We start from the raw sequence: 26,923 nt of genomic DNA, 5'->3' as shown, positions 1-26,923 counted from the left end.
CGAAACCCGAATTGAGTGTCTGACAGACATTCTTTGGCATCGATATGCTGCCACAAGCGATTGCAAACGATGCGTTCGAGTAACTTACCTAAGGAATCAATCATACATAGGGATCTATAAGAACTAGGTTCTCCTTGCGCATGCTGGTGTGTGTGTGTGTATGTGCGCTGTGAATATTTTACCCATATGTATGTACATCGTATGTACATGACTGATGTATGTGGGTAAGCATATCATATGTTCATACATATTTACAACGTAGGATAGATTCGTGGTAGGTTGTGGCTGCAAATATTGTAGCGTAGTGAATGGGAGGGGGACCTCCCACCTCGGCGGACGAAAGTTCGAGGTATTCTGGAGTCTTGGCCTGGAGGCCTGCACTACCTTACGCAAAGCCTAGGTAAATTTTACCATCGTACGGAACGGTGGCTCGGCCGGTGTGTGTTCGCGGTTCGCTTTATTAAGATATTATTTGTTATTTATATTTCGTTTGCGGTATCGTGGGTTGCGCCGGCCGTTGGTTGCAGCTCCCCGCTGAAGTTGTGGGTATCAACGGTTGTGGTGTTAGCGACAGCGGGGTTGCACGTCATGGCGAATAATTGGTGCTGGGCGTTCGCATCGGGTTGTACTAGCGGCGGACCGCGAAATATTTTAATGCTTAGTATACGTGGTTTGTAGCGAGGCCATGGTGTTGCATCAAGGGGCGGTCGCCATGAGGATACTGGACGTGGTTCGTCTGGCGGCGCTGGTTGTCGCTTGTTGCGTTTTCGTGTTGCCATTCTGCTTGCGCTGTAGGCGCTATTAGATGGCCAAATCCTTCTATCGGCGAGTAACTCATCTACTTCGTTATTTATTGCCAGCAGCATAGCGGGGTTGCGCGGGCAATAACGTTGTTTCAGCGGCTGGTAGTGCCGGAGCGTGATTATGTGCTCTGCGGCTGTGCTCGGTCCAGTGCGTTTTAAAGATATGGTCTTGCGGTGCTCCAGGAAATCTGCTAGCTCCTGGTTCTGCTTCTCGTTGAGGTGCGCTAGAGCGGGTGTCGCCCCTACCTTTGATGGTGTAGCGGGAGCCAGTGGCTGGCCATCCAATGTGATAACGATGCCTCATTTTGCTAGGAAGTCCATTCCTAATATTATCCGCCCCGCCAGGTTGGGAATCACTGCTATTGATGTGTGAGTGAACCGACCATTGTATTCTATTCTAACGGGGTAGGCGTGCGTGCTTGCGACGCAAGTTTGATCCTGCTGATTGGGCAGGGGCTGGATGTTGCACCGTTCCAAATGCGCGCGCGTGCTCTGGTCGACGTACGTCAGCGTGGCTCCTGTGTGCACCAGCGCCCGTAACTTCAGGCCTTCGGTGGTGACGTCGGCGTAGAAGCGGCCGTCGATGTGTCGCCTCTCAAATTGCAGTGATAGAGCTGGGGCGGTGTGTGAAGTGGTCACCGTTGGAACTGCTGATGTTAACTTGTGGCACCGGCAATCCATGGAAAAGATCCCATCCTGTATGCATCGGGTGCAGAACAGCCGCCGCGCGCTGATACAGTGGAAGCGTGTATGTCCGCGCTTCTTGCATCGCCAGCAGGTGTTTCTCTAATTACACTGACCATCTACGGTGGATAAGCTATGCGCCGCCTGTCGATTCTGCCTGGATTCCTTTTTCTTCAGTAATTCATACTCATCGATGAGCTCCATCAGCTCCTCGATGGTGTGGAATTCGCTCCGCTTCACGAAGAGTCGGTACTCGACGCGCAGGCAGTCGTAAATGCGCTCCAGATGGTCCTCGTTGAACTTTGTTTGGTGTTGCCGGATGAGTGTCTGGAGGGCGAGGATGTAGTCCTTGGCCTTTTTCTCACATAAAGCTTGTTTGAGGTCAATATTGTCCGGGTTGTTTTAGGGTATTGAGTGACGGGCAAAGCCCAAGGATGTGTTGTATTGATACTGTGTCTCCACAGAGAGGACACGATGATTCGGAACTCCCGGTAAGCAGGTGGGAGTGTGTTAAAAGTGTGTGGCCAATCCTAAGGCGTATAAAAGGTCTGATTGTGGTTGTTTTTACTGTTGACGGGTAAATAACTTTGGCACGGTCTGGATTGAAATTGGTGTAGTGGTGGTTGAAATTGATCCAGTCGTTCATCTCAGCAAGCCTCCGATTGCTCTTGACTAATCTACGAAGATCATTTTTCGTAAAGATATCCATAGTGAGGGTAGGTGTTTATCCCGCGAGTTTTGCAGCAGAGTCGGCCATCTGGTTACCTGTTATGCCAACGTGCCCAGGTACCCACACGATTTTTAACTTATGCAGAGTGCTAATCACTGCATTTCGAATCGTTAATATGATTGGATTGAAGTTAGCAGGAGATAATATAGACGATATACATGACTTACTGTATGTGCATACTAGGTACTTTCCTTTATTTCTTTTGGCGTAGTTGATAGCCTCTAATATCGCTAAAGCCTCTGCAGTAAAAATATACCAAGTTGGGCGGAGGAGCCAATTGGAGAGCACATGTCTTGCTTTTGTGACGACAGCGAACGAGGTGGAATCATGCGTTTTGGATCCATCTGTAAAGACGAAGGTCCAACCGTCAGATTGGTAGTTGGCTTCCTGTTTTTGAAAAGTGGCACGAAAAGATTCGTTTTGTGTGTTCTCTTTCGACATGTTTAGCAGTTTATCAGGAAAAGCGTATTTACTAATTAAGCATGGTGAATACTTTTCAACAGCTTTCCTTGTAATGCATTCTCTTTAGCAAACGATACACATTTTGTGATGGCCGAATGCATTCTAGGCAGTCTTTTCCTGCTTGCTGTAGTTTTAAAAGCATTAGATAGGAGGTTATTGGTACCTTCCAAATATTTTTCCGATAAGAGGTGCGTCGTGTCAACGATTCTAGTTGAGATACTTGGCAAGCCTGATTCCGCCAGAATGATTTTAGTTGGTGAAGTAGGGAAAGTCCTTAAGCTTCTACGTATAACATGATACGGGGCGCTTAATAGGTTTATGTATTTCTTCGCGCAGTATCCATATATCGGGACACCATAATCAATTTTAGACAACATTAATGCCTTGACAACATTAACCAGCGTATTTGGATGTACTAAGACGTGCTTATTCGACAGATATTTTACAATACTAAGAATTTTTAGTAGACAATTTCTTAAATGTTTGCAGTGTGCACTAAAATTGTATTTAGAATCCAAAATTAATCCTAAAACTTTTAGTTGAGACTAAATTACTATATTAGGATTGTTGAAAGTAAGCGTTAGTCCATTACAATTTATTTTATGACAAATGTGCAGAATGCGAGTTTTGTCTAATGACCAAGAGTCGCCGGATATTAATGACCAGTTAGAAATGTCGTGTAAAAGTTAAAAAAAAAATCTGTTTGCTTCGCTTAGTTTACAGATTTTGCAATAAATTAGAACGTTATCAGCGTAAATTTGATGTTGGATTTATTTATGGCAGGAAAGTATTTGGCTTATCTCGTCGAAAGCTATTACAAATAGTAATGCTGAAAGAGGAGAGCCCTGCGGCATCCCGTTTTGTAGTGGTAATGTGGAGGAAAGAAAGTTTTTTATGGATACTTTAATTTTTCTGTTAGTTAAGAAGTCCTTAATGAAGTTTAGCACTATAGGACCGATTGCCCACTTTTGTAGCTGTCTGATTATGATGTGACTGCCTATTCTGTAGAAAGCTTTATGGAAATCTAAGGACAGGATTGAAACGTGATTCCTACTCGAAAGGGAGCTCATTACAAAGTGGTCAAGAAGCAGCAGAGCGTCCATTGTACCATGGCCTCTTCTGTAGGCAACTTGATTAAGTTGTTTTTCCTAGCGTACCACGTTAAAAGATTTGCAACAATTTTTTCTAACAATTTTCCCATACACGGAAGAAGCGATATTGGTCTGTAGCTGTCGATTTCGGTGGCAGGTTTACCAGACTTTAGGATGAGGATTATACAAGATGTTTTCCAAAACTGAGGGTAAACAGAGGTATTAAATATATCATTGTAGAGTCTGATTAAGCGAAGTTTTACACCCCTATTCTGCAACTCTTTCGTATTCGGATTTCGCTACGAATCGTAGAAATAGTATGCTGTAATCCGAATCGTATTTTCGAACTTTCGAAATTCGTAACAATGGCATGCCTAAAAACGAACGAGTACGCTTTTTTGCGTAATTTTGTACGAAAACAATTCTGTGTCGGAGGCGAGATAAAAGACGTAAATCGATGCAGGAAATATTAAATTCATTCATTTAACAGATAAATTGGCCCTTCGCATATAAGTATATCTTTATCCACTGCTTTATATAAACGAGTAAAACAGAATCTTTGCTGCCCCTTATCGAGAAACTTCGGTCCGGTTTAGTTATTTGTACAATGATTTTCGGTTGTTGTGTCCAAACGCATAATCCGAATCCAAAAACTTAAACATAACGTGTAATCAAAGGATTAATATTTTATTTAAAATAAGTGTTTCAAATTTCCGAGCACTATCATATTAATAATATGTCGGCCGCTGTGGTGTAGTGGTAACCGGTACCGGCCAAGGACTGCCACTCCAGCAACACTCCCCAAAAAGCTTGGGGAATCTGTATGCTGTTACACAACATCCCTGGGGAGTGCCATTTTCAAGTGGGAGAGTGGGAGAAAAATTTACCACAAATATTTGCCTTCTACCTTTCCCTTAAATAAAAATGTTTGATTGCTAAACACTTAACATTGAATTTCAAGATACCTTTTATTGAAAGACTAAGGTGCAACAATTCTAAAACATTATTAAAGTAACTAAAGTACAACAAATGCAAACCAAAAGAACATTGATTTTACGAAATATATATATGCATTTCATCTTATTTTTACATTTAAACTTACATAGTATCCAGCTCTTAAGAAAAACCAAATTTCAAATAAAAAGCACTCAAGAATTGAATAAGAAATTTTTTTCAAGCATCATTTTTGAATTCAGGTTCATGCTGTTAGTATGCAGATTTTTGTTCTACAATTCTCTAAAGTTTGTTATTACTTGCCTGCATGCAAGCGACAGAAACAATGAAAACTATTTCTTTAGAGCTAGATACTAAGCTTAAAGAAGCAAAATATCTGAAAAACTGCTACTTTGTTAAAAGATAATAACAAAAATTATATTTTGAATAAAATTACTTAAGGTATTGATCAGAAATATACACGAACCTCCGTTACTTAATAAAATTCAAAACCACGTTTTTCGAAAACACTATAGGACTAAAATAAAAATCCACCCTTTGGCGTATCAACGTTTGGATTAAATGTGTATTGTGTTTCTTCTTCAGTAGGTGCCACACGCGAATCTTCTTCTTCGTTACTAAAATATTGTTCAATTATGTAAAATGATTTGTAATAAATGTCGCGATTTTCATGGGACTGCAGGTACTCAATTTTGTCTAAACCTGAAAAAGAAATATTAATAATATTTTGTTAGTTATACATTACTAAAATGAATATTAATATGTATGTATTAAGCACCAACTGCAATAACTATCGAATTAAATATACATATCTGTGGCAATAAGGAAAGCCTGACTATAGCACGAGTGAGTAGAATGTACCATTCTCACCGTATGCTTGTGAATTTATGCAGTAGCCACTTAAATACTGTTAAAAAATTAATGTAAAAGAAATAATTTTGAATGTCACAACCCCTTCTTAATTTTCCCATCAATTCTCATCAAAAATTTCCCATTAATTTAGGTAATAAAGGTATTATACTGTTCGGTTGTAATAGTTGTTACTTATTGCCACAGACATGTATGTACATTAGGGTGGCCCAAAAATGCAATGCTCTCACCCCCTATGATTGTTCTATATTTAATAAAATATATCGAAATCAAAAAATATTTAGAGTAGCTCAAGCGCTCAAAGTTTTAATTTCATTTTAATTACAAAAAAAAATTGTGGAAATGGAACAGAATTCTTGAAAGTCAATATTTTTCGATGGACAAACTCTGCTTCTCTTCTGGAGACTTCCAACAACACAGTACCTTAGTAAAAGAATTATATGTGCATCATGTGTTTTCTTGAAAATTCTTTACCGTTATCTTTATAGTTCAATGCCACTGGATATTATGGGCCATGATATAACATTGAAAAATAATAAAATAGGTTTTAGTTTGAAAATAGCTTCTACATATTTTTTACTGTACTTTTTTGTTGAGAAATTATGACAATAGGAAGCCGAAAAACTCCTTAAACACATGTAATTGTTTTCTATTGAATGTACTACTGATTGCTGAAACGGTAGATTAAATAATACATGAATACCAACCAAGTGTATGGAAAATACTTATAAACCAATGGCTATTCTAACTACATACCACAAAAAACTTTACCCTTATTTAATACAGAGAAACCGAGGAAAACCATGATGCACATATAATTATTTTACTAAGGTACAACAGAATTTAAGATTTCAAAAATCCCCGGGGTTTTTCACAGTTTCTAATCTTTTGGGTCTGCTGAATCCGAATCTGAAGTCAGAACTTTCGGGTCACCCTAGGTTTTCTGCAGAGTACGTGGTTTGTGCAGAATCCGGCATTTGTAGAAACAATTTTTTTATTCTTTTTGAACAAGTGTAACTAAAGGTTTTTGGGGTCAAGGAATCACAATATAATGTTTATTTTGAGATTTGACCGCATACAGATATCCCTGAAGTGCGAAAAATTGGTGTTTTAGTACATTTTCTACTCATTTTATTTTTGTTATGGGCTACTGTTCGCCTCAGAGAAATCTAAATATTTTATTCTTATTGCACCCGGTAATGTGTCAGAAAATTTCACCATCTAATATTGTCCAGAGCGTACGGCAACGCCAAAACTGCCAATGAGAGTCTGCCATCTTGACAATTCTTGGCGGGGTTGCCACTACAGGAAACATTATCGACTAGTACAAAAAAAGCCTAAAAGCGAAAAAGAGTCGACAACACTTTTAGACAAAGCACACTATAGGGCTATTACTGCACGTATATACCTGCTATGGGCGCTAGCATACAACTGTCAGTTTTCTCGCATACCAAATCTTATCGTAGTGCGATCAGTGTGAATCAAAGCATATATGAAAAAGTTGCTAAACCCATAGCTAGGTATGCGATAAATGGTATGAGATATCTCTTACTTCATATCACTGTGTTACCAAAAATACGCGTGATCTAGAGATGGCCCCAATTGGCAAAACTCTATATGCATGCAACCGTTCATTATAAAAGAAAATTTTTAACAATACCATTTTCATTTTTCATGACAAACAATATTTTTTTTTTTTATCTTAAAAGTTACGATATCATGCTTTCCCAATTTTAGGACGCTTAACATAGGCAGATCCTTGTTAGCATTCCCTGAAACTAAGCTTCTTTAACAATAGTCGATAAAAAAACTGAATAAATTGTCAATATAGGTTTTCCTGCAATAAAATAACTAATTATTATATTGTAACGCCTTATCTACATTTACCCTTAAGTAAATCGGTTATGTACCTTAAAATCAATATATACATCCTTCATTTTCCTATAAATCTAAAGAAAAATAAATAGACCCAACCAGATTGCATGGTACTTATCGATAATACCGCGTCTATTTCTAACATGCCATCAAAAATTGCGTCGCATTTGGCAAGGGTATAAAACCCGCTGGCAAACTCACAGTCGGCCATTTGCGATACCGTTTGTCACAATCAAGTGGAAGTGAAGAAAAACAACCAAAGAGCGTTTTAGTGTTAAAATAATTAATTTTGTGGGTTTTTATCACTCCACATAAGTTTAAAAACAGACAACAACAAACTAATAATAAATAGCGCCACTATCTTGCACATTGCATCTTGCTCCACCGTCCGCCGAAGCTTAGAATTCTATCAAGGTGCGAGCGACGTCCAAGAGTACCCAGTGAGTGGTGGTAACTTAAGCGGCGCATCCAGTCCAGCAAGTAGGGCCACAACCACCTCCCGCTACTGGCCTGCGAAATAGCGCGCTTGGAGCGCACCCAGGCATCAATACCCACTACCATCGCTACAGTCAGGTTAAATTTTTTTTATTAATTGGCCTGATTACACGATGCATTAATTCGTGTTAACTTAAGTCACTTTACGGGCGTTTGGGCACACGCTTGGCACGCATCAGGGCTCTTGGCTCAAAAGTGTATTTACTCCAATTTTTTTTTTTAAATTGGTTTCTTTTATATTCTGGCACCGTTTGGAAAACCACATAAACCCAACATTCATTGGACACGAAGTGAAAATAGGCGGGTCTTCTTTATATAGCCCGGTGTAAGTTCGAATTATTATTGTAATAAAATTGAATTATGGTTCGCTTCCTTTGATTGGCCGCGCAAATTAATTATTAAAGAAAATCGAATAAAACCAGACAATTTTACTTAGATTTGAATATGGTTTCAGCGAGTGCGCTATAAAGATATAGGCCTAAAAACTTTAAAGAAATATGTAGTAAGTCAAATTGGTTTTTGATAATGCGGTTCTTGTGTAGGTATGGACCAAGTAAATGATGGCGAATGTAGTGCTAGTGTCACATAAATGGTAAAAGGCGCATATTCATAGTTACGATTATGAATGCGCACCAATGTTTTTATGATAACTATAAACTTAAGATCCTCCCATCCCGAAGGTCGCTGTCTCACTCCGCACAACGCAGTGACAGCCAACAACAACGCGCGACAACAACAACAACCGCCATAAGCAGCATCTACCACAACAGCCGCCACAGTAGCGGGCAACAACCACAGCAGAGGGCAACAACTCCGGCTTAGAAGCGGTCGCAACACGCGCAAGCAACAACAACCGCCACAGAGAAGTTGCAACAACGAGGCGCTACGACGTCGCCATAGCACCGGTTGCAATAAGCGCGAAAGCAACAACAACGCACGACACCCAACAACAACCAGGCGGCCCCATTAAGGCTGCCACACCAGCAGCGACAGCAACGGCTACACACCAGCATCAACAACGACAGGCCATAGCAGCAGTGGAGCAGCAAACGCCACCGAGCAACACCATCGCAACGGGAGGCAGCAAACAACAACAACTACACACCAGTAACAACAACAACAACAGTTGTGCCCCACCTAAGGCCTGCTGCATCGGAGGGTAAGTCTGAGACACATACAGTGACTCAAACAAATGACATGTTTTTTTTTAATATTCGTAATATTTTTCTTGCTAATTTTTTTTTGTTAGTTTTGCATAAAAATATTGTCTAAGCTTTAACCAAAACCGTGAAAATCACAATTTAAAACTTTATAAATATTTAGGAAAATTCTACAAATTTTCATCAAAAATTCAACTTTTTATTCTGAATTTTTAGAACATTTTTGGTTCTATAGCCCATACAATTTTTGTGTAATAAAAAGCGAGTTTCAAACGGGTAAAAAATTGCGTTGATTTTTGAGAATTCTTTTTTGAAGGCTACTTTTTCGGATTTTTTAATATAACAAGCGCTATTTACAAAAACTTGTGTTCATATTCAGCCCTATAGCCGATTCCATGTGAATAAATCGTTCCCATAATTTAGCCTGCAAAACAAAAACAAATTGGGAAACATTGTTTTTGTTTTGCTTTATAATTTATGCCAATATTTGTTCATTCGCAATACGGCCGATTTTGAAATTTCGTTGCTGACGGTCTGCCGTGTTTTATTTCATAAGAAATTCATACTTATATGAAAAAAAGTGCAAAGTCCGTCGCACAAAAAAAAATCTCAAAATCAACGCGATGTTTTAGCCGTTTGAAACTCGTACTTCATTAGACTAAAATTGTATGGGCTATAAAACTGCATTCAACAATTCAGAATAAAAATTTGAAATTTTCATGAAAGTTTGTTTAATTTTCCTAAATCTTTATAATGTTTGAAATTGTGATTTACACGGGTTTGGTTAAAGCTTAGACGATATTGTTATATAAAAATAACAAAAAAAGTTTGCTGGAAAAATATTACGAATAATTAAAAAAACAACACGTGGTCATTTGTGATTTATTTTGTATAAAGTTTGAAACTGTGATTTATACGGCCTCGGTTAAAGCTTAGACGATATTTTTAGATAAAAATAACAAACAAAATTTAGCTCGAAAAACATAACGAATATTGGAAGACAATCAACACGTGGTCATTTGTTTCAGTCACTGTATATATGTATATATACCCATGTGTACACTCTAAAGTCCAGCGCAAGTGTATTTGCCACATTTCGTTCAATAAGTACTCCTTGCATTGTACTCTACTCCCAACACATTGGGCCTCATGCAAAAAAAGTGAGCTTAAGCTCCGACTCGATTTTCAGTACAAATTCTTGAGCTTGAGCTCACCCCTTCAGTGCAAAAATTGAGTCTGAGCTTAAGCTCACTTTTTATGCATAAGGCCCATTGTCACTCTTTTTCCGCATACATACACTACTTGGCGTTGAGAGAGTAAATACTTGACGTACTTGCTTTTACTCCACCAAAGTAGGTACTCTACTTTCTCTCATCGCGTACGAGAGATATTTTCTGCTGCCAAAAGGGAGTAGCAAATCTACTCTCTGTATACTTGTAGTACTGGAAGTACTTGCATATTAAATTTCAATTCTGGTTGTTAGCCTACTAGTTGATATCGTTTGCGGCGCTGGTCAGTGAAATTGAAAGAGTAAAAATAGAATATGAAAATTGACTATGTAAGAAAATGTTTACGGCCTTATTTATAAAAACTAATGTAGATTTACACAGTTGTTTAATGTGACATTTTCATAAAACTTTTGTATTCAAGCAGCTTTTTAAATACATATATGTATGTACTTATATTTTTATGAAAGTATTATTTCTCGTTTCTAATTTTCTATAAAACTATTTTAACCACTATATTAACTATATTAACCAACAAATAAGTTGTAAAAACAACAACTTAAACAATGCTGCTGTACGAAATAAAATTATTAGTGGCAAATTGTAATTGTGATGTCAGCAGAGTAAGACGTGCTTTTGTAGTGCTCTTAAATATTAGTGTTTTTCCTCGGAAATATCTAGAAATTTGCCAAAAGTTGCTAATCTACCGGTGTTCGCGTGTGCTGCGAGTTGTTCCTGTTGCGGATACCTACGCACTGATTCACCTGACTTATTTTTACGCTTGCTTTACCTAATAGCTTAAAAAGTTCGTACAAACATACACACATATGATATCAACACGAAAAAACCCAACAAGAAAACCTGCACCCCCCCCCTAAAACTCCTCTCACGCCAGCATCAGCTATGTTAGACAGGATGGAGAAGAAAATAGAAGAGCAGAGAGACTCAATAATCCAACAGTTGACTGCGGTAATGAAGAAATCGGAAGAGAGGGTTATGCAGAAGATTGGAGAGCTGGCTGCTGAAACGGCAAATTTAAAGCTGTCTATAGCAGCTATTGAAAAAAGGGTGAGTGCAGTCGAGAACACGTGCACTAAAGTTCTAGCGCTCCGCAGTGAACTGATATCTACTCAGACGCAGCTCACTGCTCTCGAAAGCAATGCAGTTTCCACCGATGTGCTAATAAACGGGATCCCTCAAGCAGCTGATGAGTGCTTGTCTGAACTCTTCGGAAAAATCTGCGGTGCAGCACAGCATAAACCTCCGCCTTTGCGTGATGCTTTTCGGCTGCGTTGTGCAAAAAGTAATGGGCAAAAAAGCAGCAACAACTGCCCTATTGTTGTTAAGCTGTTCTCTGCACATGATCGCAATCAGGTCTTAAAAGCTATTGCTGTGTTCTTTAAAGCCAAAGAGATCGCTAGCGCTCTCCGATGCTGGATTGCCTGGTTATGGATCAATTTTTTTGAAGTAGAGTTTGCCAAAAATGCTGCGTGAGGTGATGTCGTATGCGTCGGAGCTTAGGCGGAAGAAACAGTTGGCGTCAACCTTCTCCATCCGTGGGAGAGTTTTTGTACGGCTTAAACCAAGCGAGGAGCCCAAACTGGTGAGAAGCAGGGCCGAGGTTAATGCTCTTATTAGCACTAGAAAATAATTATGTATATGTTCGTTGTGAAATCGTATTTTTTATTGTGGTTAGTTTATGCCAGCTTAGAAGTTCAGTTAGTTGTATGCTTATTCTCTTTCTTCCTATGCCTAATACTCTTGATTAGTTATTTGTTTACTGTTTTATTTCTATGCTTTAAGCAATCTTTCTTTGTTCCCTTGTTTTCGGTCTATGAAAGTGTATGTTATTTTCGTCTGTTCTCAATTTGCTCTTTTCTCCTGCTTACATTGTTTTTTTGCAATCACATACATTTATGTTTTGAAGTCTTTTTGTTTTGCCTACGCTTTGTGGTTACTCATTTTTCAGCTGATGGATTTAAACCCCAGTAGGAAATCTGCCGGCGGCATTGATGAAAACCATACAATTCTAGTAAATATTTTGTGCAAACAGTCTAGTGGCCTTAAAATTGTGCATTTTAATGCGCGAAGCCTTAACGGTGACAAAATGGACTACGTTAGGAATGTCTTTGGGGGATCGGGCGTTGATGTTATCTGTGTCTCTGAAACATGGTTCAATTCTAATATTCCTGACTATTATTATGGAATCCCACAATATAATCTCATACGTCACGATCGAACAACAAAAAAAGGGGGAGGTGTTGCAAAATATTACAGATCTACCTTAAAAATTAAACTTTTAGCTAAAACGAATAACCCTGAAACGGAATTTATTATTTCTGAAATTTCAGACGGTGTAACAAAAGTACTAGTGTCCTGTGTGTATAATCCTCATAGGTGTTGTGTGTTAGATTCGTTTTTTGTTGAGTTATCCGCGTTTTTAATTGAATATGAATATTATGTTATATGTGGTGATTTTAATGTTTACCTGCTGTTAAACGACTTGTATACTAATAAACTACTTGACCACGTATCCGCTGCTGGTCTTGCTGTAGTCAACAAGTCCTTACCAACAAGATACGCCAACCATTCGAAACCTAGCTTGCTAGACCTGGTTATTACGTCTAATCTTGACCATATTCTTAAATTTGACCAAATGTCTTTTGTCTCTGACCATGACCTAATATTTTGTGCATTAGATGTGCCGTTGAATTGTCCTGCTGATAGTGTTATTTTTATGTATCGTGATCTGAAGTCTGTTAACCTTACTGATCTGTTCGTTGATTTGTCAAATGTTAACTGGGATAGCTGTTGGTTCTACAAGACTGTAGATGAAAAACTTGACTTTTTAAATAAAACCCTTGCTGAATTATTTGACGATCATGTCCCTGTTCGCATTGTTAGGGCTATGAATACTTCCTGTCCTTGGTACACTAATAAGGTCAGCTCAGCTATAAAAACTAGAAATAAATTATATGCAAAATGGAAAAGAACCAACTCTGACGTTGCTTGGTCACAATATAAGGCTGCAAGAAATAAAGCGACTGTCATTACAAGAAATGCAAAGCGGTTGTACTTTAGTTATAAATTGAACCCGTCACTATCGTCAAAAGATTTACGGCGCAATTTGAAAAACCTAAATGTGCATGGAAAATCTAAGTCTGATTGTAAAATTGACCCAAACACACTCAACGACTATTTTATCAGTGTCAGCAGAAACAGCAAAAGTCCTCCAGCTGAAATTTTCACTACAATGTTGCTCTAAAAGAAGAGTTTCAATTTGACGGAGTAAGTGAATCAGAAGTCTTGAAATCTGTGATGAGTATCAAGTCTAATGCCATTGGAGAGGATGGGATATCTTTGAAGTTTGTGAAACTTGTGCTGCCTTTTTTTCTGAGAACTTTAACCCATGTCATTAACCACTGTTTCACAACTTCATGTTTTCCAACAGAATGGAAAAAGGCTGTCATTATTCCTGTAGCCAAAAAGAGCACTGCTACTTATCCTAGAGACTACAGACCTATAAGTATTTTACCAGCCTTATCAAAAGTATGCGAGTCGTTCATGGCAGGGCAGATTTCCTCATTTGTACAGAAAAATAATTTATTATCGCCATTGCAGTCAGGGTTTAGACCAAGTCATAGCTGCTCTACGGCTATGTTGAAAATAGTTGACGATATATGGATACAGTTTGACAATGGTGACCTATCTCTTCTTTGCCTTCTGGATTTTTCTAAGGCATTTGACTTGGTGAATCATGACCTGCTTTGCAAAAAACTTAAATACCACTTTGGTTTTTCTGATAGCTCTGTTAAACTTATGATCAGCTACCTTGCAGGAAGAACTCAAAAGGTAATGTGTAAGACTGGCTCCTCTTCATCTAAACTTGTTGGCTCGGGTGTGCCGCAAGGTTCTGTCCTTGGCCCTCTTTTGTTCAGTCTTTTTGTGAATGATGTATTCTCTGTGTGCCACTATGTCAACGTCCATGCTTACGCTGACGACATTCAATTGTACTTGTCCAGTCAAATTGGTCTTGTTGAAGATTTGTGTTTTTTAATATTAATAGTGACCTGTCTGCAATTTCACAGTGGGCCCACGATAATTGTCTTTGCTTAAATGCTGCAAAGTCGTATGTGTGGCCCATTAGTAAACGTGTAGTACATGTGGAAGATATTCCAAAACTGTTTATTGGTAATAGCGTCCTGATTATGACTGACAAGATAAGAAATTTAGGATTTGTTGTTAATTCTATGTTGAGCTGTTCTGACCATGTGAATAATGTTGTAAGTAACGTGTATGCTGTTTTACGTAGATTAAGAATGTCAGCGTCGTTTACACCCTTAGATACAAGAAGAAAGTTAGCTATTCAGCTTATAGTGCCGCAGATCACGTACTGTGGGCTGGTGTATAGCAAGTTTGACTCTATTTCGCTTCACAAAATTGATGTTGCGTTTAATAACGTTACACGTTACGTTTACGGCCTCAGGAGATATGACCACGTTTCTATGTGGAAAAACAAAATTCTAGGATGCAGTATTTTTGAATACTTAGCGGCTAGAAATTGTATATTTATGTATAAGCTTATAGAATTCAAAACTCCAAAATACCTTTTTGAAAAATTAAAATCAACAAGGTCTAATAGAAATCAAAGTCTGATTGTCTGTTCTTCATTAATGCTGTAAGGCTCTCGAACTCAGTCCCTGAATCCGTAAAGGCAGCGATGAATCGGAGTAACTTCAGAAAGGTATTGCATAATTACTTTAAATCTGCACAATGAATGTGGTTGCGATTAAATTGTTATCATTTCTCTGTCTCTGTCACTTCTACTACTAAACCAAATTTTGTATGCTCGTATTTATATTTATATGCCTGACTTTTTATTATATCTAACCTTAAATTTTAAGTCTTAATTTTAATTTTAATTAAAAATACAAATATTAATATCTTTTGTTGCTATTTGATATATTGTTAGTTTTAAGTTTACTTTGTACAAACATTGAATTTTACAAACTGTTGATGTATTATAAAAGACTCTAAAGTCTTATAGATACAGCCTCATTTCTTAAATAAATATGAAATATAAATCAAAATTTTTAAAAGTGCCGATTTTCACTTTCGATAGTTGGACATGGTAGCGACGAGATGTACGAGCATTTTTTCTTAAGAGTTGCATACTGATTTAAGAAATTTTTTATAGAAGCAAATTTATTTTCCATTTATTGTGCGTAATTTTATATGAATTTTTATTTTTTCTTGAGAGCCTTTACAAATAAAAAAAATTTCGAAATATGTACATATGTACATACGCAGCCATATAACTTGATTTCAAGAGAAACGAATTTTCATTGGGCACGTTCAGAAGGCGCAACAGCTCAGTAACTGGTGCGATTTCACCTTCTGAACGCGTTGTTGCGTACTTCTGATCAACTGAATAGTTGCGTGTTAGATGATCGTAATATTTTTCCGATCATTTGAGACAACATGTTGGTGTGTACCTTTGAGAGTTGAATTTGACAGCTAATGTATGAAGTCGTTCAGAAGACTCATAACGATCACTGATTTTTTTAGCAACGGTTGCGTTCAACTGCTACGCCTTCTGAACCTACCCATTGATAGCTTTTTTTGATAACACTGTGCGACAGCTCAAATAGGTATTGAGTAAAACCAAATGCAAGATAGTTTTTGAATTTCATTCGAGTTTTTCTTAATAAATACTAAAATTAGAGGTGTATGAATAGCGAAAGAAATACTTTATCCGATTTTTTTAAATCGAAACTACATTTTTACATACGTACATGCATTCACAAATATATTTAATATGAAATTGAAATTTTCACATCAATTTGCGCTATCTTCAAACCCCTGGGGTCATGTACGCATATCGTCAGGGTTTTCCCCACAACTTGGTTTTCCTGCAGTGAAGCGACAGAGCAACCCTCCAGTACTGCTGGAGTCAATCGCTACTTTTGAACCGCTTCTGCACCGACTCCTAGGTAAGTAGCTACTCTATTAACCCGTGGTAGTGCACATGGTAGTGCAGAGTCGAACCAGTCGTAAGCAGAATAGCGACAAACTACGACAGAGGGCGCCCATAAATCACGCAAGTGACTACTTTAGTAACTCCCGGTAGTGCAGAGAGAGCCGATGGTGACTACCGACTAGGACATTGCCTTGTAAAAGTAATCGATGAAATACACTACAAGTAGTCGGTCGGTAATTGACGGTGTTTATCAGGTAGCTACCAATTCAGCAGTCCTGTAGTCACTCCCCCGTACTGCAGGGTATCTATGCACATACATACTTATGTACTTAGGTATGTATATCAGCATTTTAGTTGAAAGTACGTTTTGCTCGTCGCTCTCTTCATAGCTCCATACATTCCTGTCCTTATTTTTATTCAGATACCACAAAAGTATGTTTTCTTCGAAAATACTCAGGTACTACCAGTAGAGTACTCTACTGTCAAATACCTTTTACTCGCAGTAGTTGCGGAAGGCAAAGTAAATACTTTACGCGTCTTGCTATTGATCGGTAGTTTACGTACGCTTGCAGAAACTGGTTTATGCTTACTCACACTTGACCCGAACGATTAGAGTAAAGGAGAGAAAGTATTTGCGCGACGATCGGATGGGACATATATGTAATACTTCTATATTGGCAGTAAGCTAACTTCTCAATGTGTAAGCATTCCGAAATCAAAGCGAGACAGTTTAGTACGGTTTTTGTCAATGTATTGTGTACTTGAGTGCCGTTTTTGTATATGTGTTGTGTACATGTTTATTTATAAACGAATGTGTTCCTTTTCTTTCGTACGTGTTTATTTATATATCTGTACTGTAGTGTTTTCGGACGGTACTAGCTCTTACTGCCAATATAGGAGTATTACATATATGGGATGGGATGTCTTGTTAGGCCGTTTAAATGGAATTGCGCAGGAGTTTAGTACACACCGACATACACAATTATTTAAGTACTTAGAACCAGGGCTGCATAACTATAAAAACAAAAGAATTTCGTTTCGTTATTTATTAAAAAAAAGAACTTATCAAAAAATTTCATTTGCTTATTATCAATAAACAAAATATAAAAAGAAAATAGTTTCGTTGTTTATCAAAAAATGTTAACAAAAAAAATTTCGTTTCGTTGATTATCAAAAAGGAAATATCAATAGTTTTTTTGTTTCATTATTTAAGAAGAAAATTGTATGTCATAGATGTGCATCTTATAATGAGAGTTGTGTAGCAAAATTTATAGCATTATGCGAATTGTCTTTATTAAATAATTGACAACTAGAAAACAAAACGCTGTTAACAAATTATGCGAAAACTAATAAAGGCGCAGCATTAATATGGCTTCATTGATATCATCACTCAAATCTGACCTATAGTCATTAATTATGTAGATTAAAGTCGAAAACGCTCGCTCTACGCAAATTTGCGTAGAGGGAGTTGCATGTATAATTTTATATGGCTGGTACAAGGTACTGTGAATAAATTTTTTGACTCCCAATAGTCTGCTACAGTGGCATTCATATCGCAGTTATCATAGAATGCTTCTATAATTGAAAAAGTTTCTGTGGTATAGTGTGTGGTATCAATTGGAAAACGGTCGGAATCCTCAAAAGGCGGACTGGGAGAAGTTTGGTTCGTTCCTTGAAACGAGAATACCAAATCTCTCTAAACTCAAAAAGTTAAGAGGCGACCCGCAAGGTAACGAGCACTTCGATTGGTTGTTTTGAGAAAATATGTCCGCTAAGAAGGAGCAGGCATGGAACAGCGGTTCCATGGTGGAACACTGAACTCACCAAACTTCGAAATAGGTTCAGGGAACTTCTTAATAGGGGTTTAAAACCCCGTAGAGAGGAGGACTGGTTCGAATATATTAACGTGTAGAAGGAATATAACAGGCAAATTCGCATGTCAAAATTAAGCTCTTATAAAGAATTCTGCAATGATATCGACAACATGAAAGACCCTGCCAGGCTTTGTAAGGTACTTCAACAGGGTCTGACGGTTAGGCTTGATTCTCTCAGAAAATCCGATGGAACTTATACCACGTCGATGCTAGACAAATACAAAACTAATTTTCTGGGTAGCAGGATACTTTCTGGCCAGGCAGAGATATGGTGAAGGATAGCGCGACGGGAAGAGCCACCAGACTAAACCAGTACATAGCATCACAGGTGGTGACTGAGGAGTCAGTGAGGTTTTCTTTAGCCTCTTTTGACGACCTTAAAAATACCCGCGCCCAAATGGTGTGTATCGAAAATTGCTTAATTATGGAGGAGACAGGCTTATATTATAGGGGCTCTAATAAGAGCCTTTAGGGCCTGTCTTGAATTTGGCCACGTTCCCACTCCTTTGGAGAAAAGTAGAGGTAGTCTTCATTCCGAAACCAAGAGGTAATAAATTTTGTGACGATAACAGTTTGTGCATTCCTGGCGTCCGCAGCTTTCTCACTACATTGCGGTATTCTCTAAAATAGTTTTTAGCTTCTTCATTTTTAAAGACATCGTTTACGCTTAGCTGGTGGGCATATCTTATAACTAAAATTTTCTCTACTACTACTTTTCTACGACCTATTGTTCCCGCAATTCCACCAAATAATGAAATTTGCGTGTTTATTAAATTTTTTGGTTGCTGCAGAAACAATTTTCCTTCTTTGACATTTTTTTTATAATCAACGAAACAAAATTGTTGACATATTTTTCTGATAATTAACAAAACGAAATTTTTTTTAATAAACATATGTATAACGATAACATTATCAATGTAAAAAGCAAAAACGATTTTATATTTTCGTTTATTGATAAAATTAACGCTAATGTGCAGCCGCGCTAAGAACACGAAAACAAAAAAAAAAAATTATATTTTCGTATCATGATTCAATAATGAAAGGTTTTGTAAGTAGCTTTTTTCTAAAACTCTCACTCTTTCACTCCCACCCACAGGGAAGGTTTTTGGAAGCAAGAAAAAAGGGAAAGAATTCAATCACACTTCCTAAAATGGTAGCTAAATTCCGCAAAAAGGCATAGTGGTTGTTCAAAACAACATCGAATTTTATTTAATTATTTAATTTAAACCAGCTTACTTACATCGAATATAGCCCCTGATTGTTATTAAAAACAAATATTTCTATGCATGTATGTATCTATATATACGAAAGTTGCGTACGCCAGACGGCGCATAACTCGAGAATGGTTGGTCCACTATGAGCTACTTTTTTGGCGTGTTTGTTTGCCTTGCAAATTCTTTGCAGTACCATTTACAATAGATGGATATGAAGAAGCTATTTGTTTGTGGAAGAATTATGGAATTGTGATTAAACAACGCCAAATAAAAACATTTAGAGCTTACATTTCTTTCGCGGTTATGGCTCGATTGCTTCGAATATGGCAATTCGAATTCTTTGATGTTGCACTGTTAGTGTTCTGGGGAGATTATGCCGCCGTCAGAATATTAAATATTGGCTTACATAGTCGCGATTGGCGCTTCGTGCCGGACACAGGAAGAATAAAAAGGACACGCAGCTTCTGGACGGCTGAGACAGGGAGCGTGATCTACATCCTCAAATGAGAAGTGCCTAAGTGTGCAATTATATCGCCATTGACTAAGCCCAGCAGTAGATAGGTCCCATGGACGCGGTTTGTTAATGTCTCATTCGGAGACACCAGCAGCCGGATTCCAGCCCTCCAAAAGAACGCGCGATTAACAACATGCAACGTTTAGTTACATGACTCTCATAATGCCAGATTTGCCTGATTACACTTTGCTTCTGTTACTTTTCCATATTGTGTACTTTTAGACCCCACGGCTTTTAATTTAGAGAATTTTAGCGATGGAAATTTAGCGTAGCGATTGTCAGAATTCCACTGCATGATTGTATTGTGTAGGTCAATGCCTAAATATCTTCGTTGACTCATTTACCAGAACTACTTCGCGCTTTACTTTACAACGCCTTGGCAGAAGCAATAGGTCTCCACGAATGTCGACAAACACAACTAAGCGGCATATAGGGGAATTTCGTCTCTTTATCCTACATTAAATTTCTGTAGGCCAACGATTCTCAACCATTTTGTCTTATTGTCACCAGCAAATGCAGAACAAACATTTCTTCAAATTTAAAAGGTAAAAGTTTCGTTACTTAAAATTTAAAAACGTTCCTAAAACTTGCAAAGAAATTTGGAAAAGAAATATCGCTGTTTTTGTTTTTAGGAGTAGGGTGGGAATGTCATTGATAAAATTAGAGTGAGAGAAAGTTTTTCTTACAAAACCTTTCATTATTGAATCATGTTTTCGTATAAGTAAATTGTAAAAGGCATGTTGATTTAAGGTTGTATAAGAAATTTTACAGGAGATATATAATAAATATTCAAGCATGTTAGCAGGGCCGTAGCCAGGGGGTTCTGGCAATTTTTTTTTTTTTAGTTTCACTTTTATTTCAACATATTTTGATTAAAAGAAAAAAAGTGATTTGAATAAAATGTTTCATAAAAACAGGGTTGAAATCTTGAAATTCCTTCCCGTATTTTGTTTGTAAGTCAAATATGAAGTCGCAATGAAGCCAACGGAAACACAAGTTAGAGAAACCGTTCACTCTTGTATGTGTACAATAGACTGACCATAAAATAAATTAAAGTTCTGTTTTTTTGACGCTCTTGAGCTTTAGCTTCCATTACGGCTAAAAAATATCCCCTGTAAATTTGGTGCAAAAATACTAACATTTAGAGCAGTGATGGGCGCACGAATACTATCGCATTTTGAGCATGTGTTAGCAGTGTTGCCGTTTTAGCCCTTTGGTGGCTAAATTTGGCTACTAAATTCTTTTTTTGGCCACAAAAATTTGAAATTGCCCCTAGCCCTTTTCAAAATTTATTCATCATTGACATTAAAATTTTTTATATGATTTTCATGAATTTATGTCTTCGCTTCCTTTCCTTTAAGGCAAATAAACTGTTCATTGTGTCGCTAGCTTAAGTGGTGGAAAAAGTTTGTTTATCGGTTGCTTCTTTTACCTTTAAGTAACGCAGAAGTTGAAAAAACGTTTTCTATAATAAATTTCGTTAAAAATAAGCACAGAAATAAAATGAATTTTGTAATGTTAAACGCTTTATTAACTGTAAGATATGGCTTAAAAAATGTACAGAAATGTTGTCATGATTTTGATTTTACAGATGATATCGTCAGCTTAATGAGAAATGAACAAAATTGTAACGACGAAGAATCGCTTAGCGATGATAGTATTGGTATAGATATAAATATTTAATGTGTTAAAAAAAATGTTTATAGATTAAATTATTTTACTATGAGTTCATTAAATGAATACTCGTTTGTTTGTTTGATACATACAGCGTCGGACAATAATAAAGCACCGACATTTTAATTCTTTGTAAATTATAACATAACATTTTAAAAATTTCTATTACAAATGGATATTTTTCGAAGCATAGTTTGAAATTATTTAAGTTATTTAGTATTGTCCGACACTGTATATAGATATGATTCTAGTACTTATGTATTCTTAATGTGATCTCATTTTTTTGTTTATGTAAGAAATTAATTTTTAAACTGTACATACATATGTATATGTATGTTTTTTACGTTTCTGGGCCGTTATCTTATCCATTAACGATTTAACTATACTTTAAAATAGGTAAGTTGGCGGCCCTTAATATGCTTTATGTGTTACACAACAAGTTTTTTTTGTTGAATGAAATATTAATTCTTTCCAGAGTTCATTGTTTTTCTATATCATTACTTATAGAAAATGTTTGCGTGTATACTTATATATTTATATGTAGGTAAAAAAATTTAGCTACTATTTTTAGCCACAACGACGATTTTTAGCTCTTTTTTAGCCCTTTTTTAGCCTGAATTTAGCTACCGCTAAAAATGTTTCGCGGCAACACTGTGTGTTAGTGTAAATATTTTGCCGAGAGCGGGCGATTCGGCCATTCAGTCGATTACTTCAGTTGAAACGAGGAGGTTGTACGCGCACGATTCTGGAATTCAAAAAAAATGCAAGCACAACAACTAATTTTCGACAAAAGCTGCGCGCTGTGCAGCGTGCAAACAACGCAACATGCCTCGGCAACAGCTTATGCGAGACTGATTCATTGATTGAACTTCGTTTTTTTTTGTTCGGCAATATAATGTGTGGGCATATACGTGTGAAAGGCGTACAGTTGAGCTGTACGCGTGATATGAAATGCCCACTACTGATTTAGAGGTCTCGCCTGAACGTTTTGTGCCTCCGCCTCAAGTGCTTCCGAGCACGAAATCCATTAAGAAATTAAGTTTTTTAAGGTCTCACAATATGTTTTCAAGGTTGGTGAACACGTTGGGCGAGACCATTTTTCGATCTGGCAGTTGAGACTGATTCCCTGTGAATGCCTGTCGGTAGGTTGACGGGTCCAGAGGTTGTTTGATAAACCAAGGGGATAGGGCAAGGCTCCTTGCAGTGAAGAAGCGAGAAAGTTCGGAGAGGTAACCGCTTACTTTCGAGCAAAAGTCATCAATTCCATTCCCAGACGCCATCATCGAACAGTCGTCAGCATAGGAAACTATATTAACACCCTCTGGTTGCTGAGGAGGCTTTGAGATGTAATAATTAAACAGTAGCAGGGACAGGAAACCATCCTGTGGTACCCCCTGTTTAATTTTACGTGGCTTGCTAGTTTTGTCTCTGAAAATTACTGACGAGTGTCGACCACTCAGGTAATTCGCCGACCATCGTCTGAGTCCCTGTGGGAGTGAGGAGGCCTCTATATCTTCTAGTAGCGTTGAATGACTGACAGTGTCGAACGCCTTGGACAGGTCCAACGCTACTAGAATAGTTCTCTCACAGGGGCGGTTTCGGTTTAGGCCACGAGTTATCTGAGTGTTTATGGCGTTGAGTGCTGTTGTTGTGCTATGCACTTTACGGAACCCATGCTGATGCTTCGCTGGGGTCAGGTGGTTCGTAAAGTACGGGAGCAGCAGGGCCTCGAGTGTCTTCGCTACCGGGGGAAGGAGAGTTATCGGGCGATAAGACTCTCCTTTGTTGGCTGGTTTCTCCGGTTTGAGCAGTGGGACCACTCTCCCCATTTTCCAGATGTCTGGAATGACGCGAGTGGTCATAGACAGGTTGAGGACCTCCGTAAGGTACGCTACTCCCGCAGGACCCAAATTTTTCAGCATCAACATGCATACTCCGTCGGGTCCAATGGCTTTAGAGGCTTTCGCCTTCCCGATGGCTACCCTTACCTCACCACTGGTGAAAACAAGAGGCGTACTAGGTTTTGGCATTTTGTGCAGCCTTCTGGTCACTCGACGTTTGGCTTTATCCACCGGAGGATGCAGAATGAACTGCCGGCTAAAATAGCTCGCGCATCTATCCGGGTCCGACGAAGCGTGGTCACCAAAGTCTATCACGACTCTGTCGTCGCACTTCGTCGGGTTGGACAACGACCTCACGGCTGACCAAAGCTTGCTCACACCAGAGGCGAAGTTGCAGGTCTTCAAATGCTCTTCCCATTTCTTCCGGTTATGTACGTTCACAAGTTGCCGAATCTCCGAATTGAGATCCCTAATACCGGGATTTCCGGGATCGGCCTGACGAAGGTTGTCGCCCTCATCAGCTATAACAGCCGCATCGGTAGGATAATTCGGACGTGGATCCTTAATAAATCCTGATGGGACGAAGCGAGCTGCAGCAACGGTGGCAACCCTGCGGAACTTACGTTCACCTACATGAACGTCGGTTGGTATGGGTAGTGCAGTGAAGGCGCCCTCAGTAACATCCGTGAAGCCTTTCCAGTCAGCTTTGGAAAAGTTGAGATAAGTTCGGTGATCCACGGAAGCAAAGTCGGCAGGTTTATCAATCCAGATGACTATGGGCAGATGGTCTGATGCTAGAGTCAGCATAAGGTCGCCATGATACGCTGTTTATCAGACCAGCGCTGACAATTGTTAGATCTGGCGAGCTGCAGCAGCTGCCCATAATCCCCTTGGGTGCGTCGTCGTTCATTGTGCAGAATGTCGAATTGTCTATCTGCTCCGCCAGATGTATTCCCCTACGATCATTTGACAGGCTTGAGTGCCAAAGATCGTGGTGCGCGTTAAAGTCACCAACTACCATACGGTTTTCACCTCTGAGTAGCGCACCTATTTCAGGGTGATATCCTGCCGGGCAGCTGGTGACAGGGGGTATGTATACATAAAATATTTCGAACTCAACATCGACTGACCGGATAGCAATACTCTGACATTCTAGGATGCTATCCCTGCGGTCGATGTCTGCTTCAATGAGACGATACTGCACGGTGTGGTGCGTGATGAACGCTAAACCTCCACCATTATCTCGCTCGCGATCTCGACGGTGCACGTTGTATCCGGCGCAATTCAACAGGGTTGAATTGCCTTGCAATTTCGTCTCTTGGACCGCAGCTATTAATATTCCATGCCTTCCCATAAAGACAGTTATCTCCTCGATCTTGCTCTGGAGTCCGTTACGGTTAAATTGTAGCACCTTTGTGTGCCTTGGGAGACCGATTGTGATGTGTGGTGTTAAAGAGTTGTGTTGCCTGCCGGCCCCCTGCTGTACGTGCTGCAAAAGGGGTCCTGCCTTGTGGTGGTGGTTGGCGGCGTCGCGGGGGAGGGATGCGACGGGGCAGCACAGCAGGGGCCCACATTGTCACTCGTCCAATCTCGCGTGTTGCGAAGTCCTGAGCACGCCCTAAAGTGGCACCAGCCGAGGTAAGAGTTGCACTTGACTGATGTCACGTTACGGTATATTCTGGACTGACAAACAGAGCAGATTGTCGGAGGGACAAGGAGTTGCCGGCGGCGGTGTGTGGGTGCTATTGTGTTTGTTTGTGTGTCTATTGTTGTGTTAGATCGCTAAACGGGGTTAGATCGCCGAAACAACAGCCCTTGGTCGGGTAAAATCCGAGTCATTCCGGTACGTAGAACCGGCTGTCGTGGAAATGAGTTACAATACGTAAAATTGTCCTGGTGCCAGTGCCTTGATAAACCTATTAATAAATTTCAATTAATTGATAAATCAATAAGCACTTTGTCTTGGTGAATCACCTTGATAACAACCGGTCACCGCATAAACGCACATACTCTATACAAAATTCCGAAAAAAATATAAAAAACAGTGAGGCAATATTATAAAAATAACCAAAAGTAATACATAATTACCTTTCAAAAAGCAGAGTTAAACATTAAATTTAATTTTATAAAAATTCTGCGCCATTTTCCGTTGCACCTTGACCTACTTAAAACTTCCGTCGCAATGAAGCCAACGGAAACACAAGTTAGAGAAACCGTTCACTCTTGTATGTGTACAATAGACTGACCGTAAAATAAATTAAAGTTCTGTTTTTTGACGCTCTTGAGCTTTAGCTTCCATTATGGCTAAAAAATATCCTCTGTAAATTTGGTGCAAAAATACTAACATTTAGAGCAGTGATGGGCGCACTAATACTATCACATTTTGAGCATGTGTTAGTGTAAATATTTTGCCGAGAGCGGGCGATTCGGCCATTCAGTCGATTACTTCAGTTGAAACGAGGAAGTTGTGCGCGCACGATTCTGGAATTCACAAAAAATGCAAGCACAACAACTAATTTTCGACAAAAGCTGCGCGCTGTGCAGCGTGCAAACAACGCAACATGCCTCGGCAACAGCTTATGCGAGACTGATTCATTGATTGAACTTCGTTTTTTTGTTCGGCAATATAATGTGTTGGCATATACGTGTGAAAGGCGTACAGTTGAGCTGTACGCGTGATATGAAATGCCCACTACTGATTTAGAGGTCTCGCCTGAACGTTTTGTGCCTCCGCCTCAAATGCCTAAAATTGCTCTTCATTCAATCCGTGTACGAAATCCATTAAGAAATTAAGTTTTTTAATGTCTCACAATATGTTTTCAAGGTCGGTGAACACGTTGGGCGAGACTATTTTTCGATCTGACCCTTACATTTTCAGATATTACAAACATGTAGATATGTATTATATGATATATGTATGTACATAAATACTTACCTCCACATTCTTCGATGGCCATTGCATATGGATTTGGACGAGCAGCAAATTTTTCTCCGGCCTTCAGAATATTTTCAAGTGCGTTTAAAGCCACTTGAACGATGTCTGAATCAACGACCGTCAGGAAGTCGCACATTGGTGGAATGCAGCCTACGTGAACCTTTAAAAATTATGCAATAATTAGATTACATTTATTTGCAGACACAACATAATAGATACAATCGTAGAATACTTATTTACTTAGTCACAAATTCTCAACAGACGAAAAGGTGCAGAAGCAGCAGTCACTGGAGCCGGAAAAGACGAAGCCGTCGCCTGAGCAGCCAAAAGCTCAAGGCAGCGTGTCATCGCCTACGCGACTAACAGCAACATTCTGCCGGCAGCAGGTGCTAGACAGAGCCCAACAAAATGTCAGACCCATTGAGCCTCCTCGGAATATAATAAAGGCACCATTGCATGGCAGTTCCAAAGCGGCTATTGAAAGCCGCAAAAGCAAAGGGGGTGCAAGGACAGCTAAGGAAGAAGGTGGCTGCTCGCACCC

At 38.9% G+C, this 26,923-nt stretch overlaps 1 protein-coding gene across 1 annotated transcript; it reads right to left on the bottom strand.

The window, feature by feature from the left end:
- Positions 1–4,723: 4,723 nt before the first annotated feature.
- Positions 4,724–26,567, bottom strand: LOC118749159 (importin subunit alpha-5-like). Its single transcript, XM_036483927.1, has 2 exons — positions 26,383–26,567; positions 4,724–5,426 (listed from the first exon to the last, which is right to left on the bottom strand). Exons 1-2 carry the CDS (start codon positions 26,516–26,518, stop codon positions 5,242–5,244), a joined length of 321 nt encoding a protein of 106 aa, XP_036339820.1. The 5' UTR covers positions 26,519–26,567; the 3' UTR covers positions 4,724–5,241.
- Positions 26,568–26,923: the final 356 nt, after the last annotated feature.

Source organism: Rhagoletis pomonella, unplaced genomic scaffold, assembly GCF_013731165.1.
Source record: "Rhagoletis pomonella isolate Grant_MI unplaced genomic scaffold, Rhpom_1.0 Rhpom_scaffold_00014, whole genome shotgun sequence".
Classification (NCBI taxonomy): Eukaryota; Metazoa; Arthropoda; class Insecta; order Diptera; family Tephritidae; genus Rhagoletis; species Rhagoletis pomonella.
The sequence above is the reverse complement of the archived record's forward strand: the minus strand, read 5'-3'. Positions and strand labels throughout refer to the sequence as shown.

Bases quoted from the DNA above. Each gene is read 5' to 3' on its own strand.
- LOC118749159 (XM_036483927.1), bottom strand. From the start codon at position 26,518: ATGTGCGACTTCCTGACGGTCGTTGATTCAGACATCGTTCAAGTGGCT. The intron at 5,427-26,382 runs GTAAGTATTTAT...TTTCTTTTTCAG, and splicing joins GGCCATCGAAGAATGTGGAG to GTTTAGACAAAATTGAGTAC.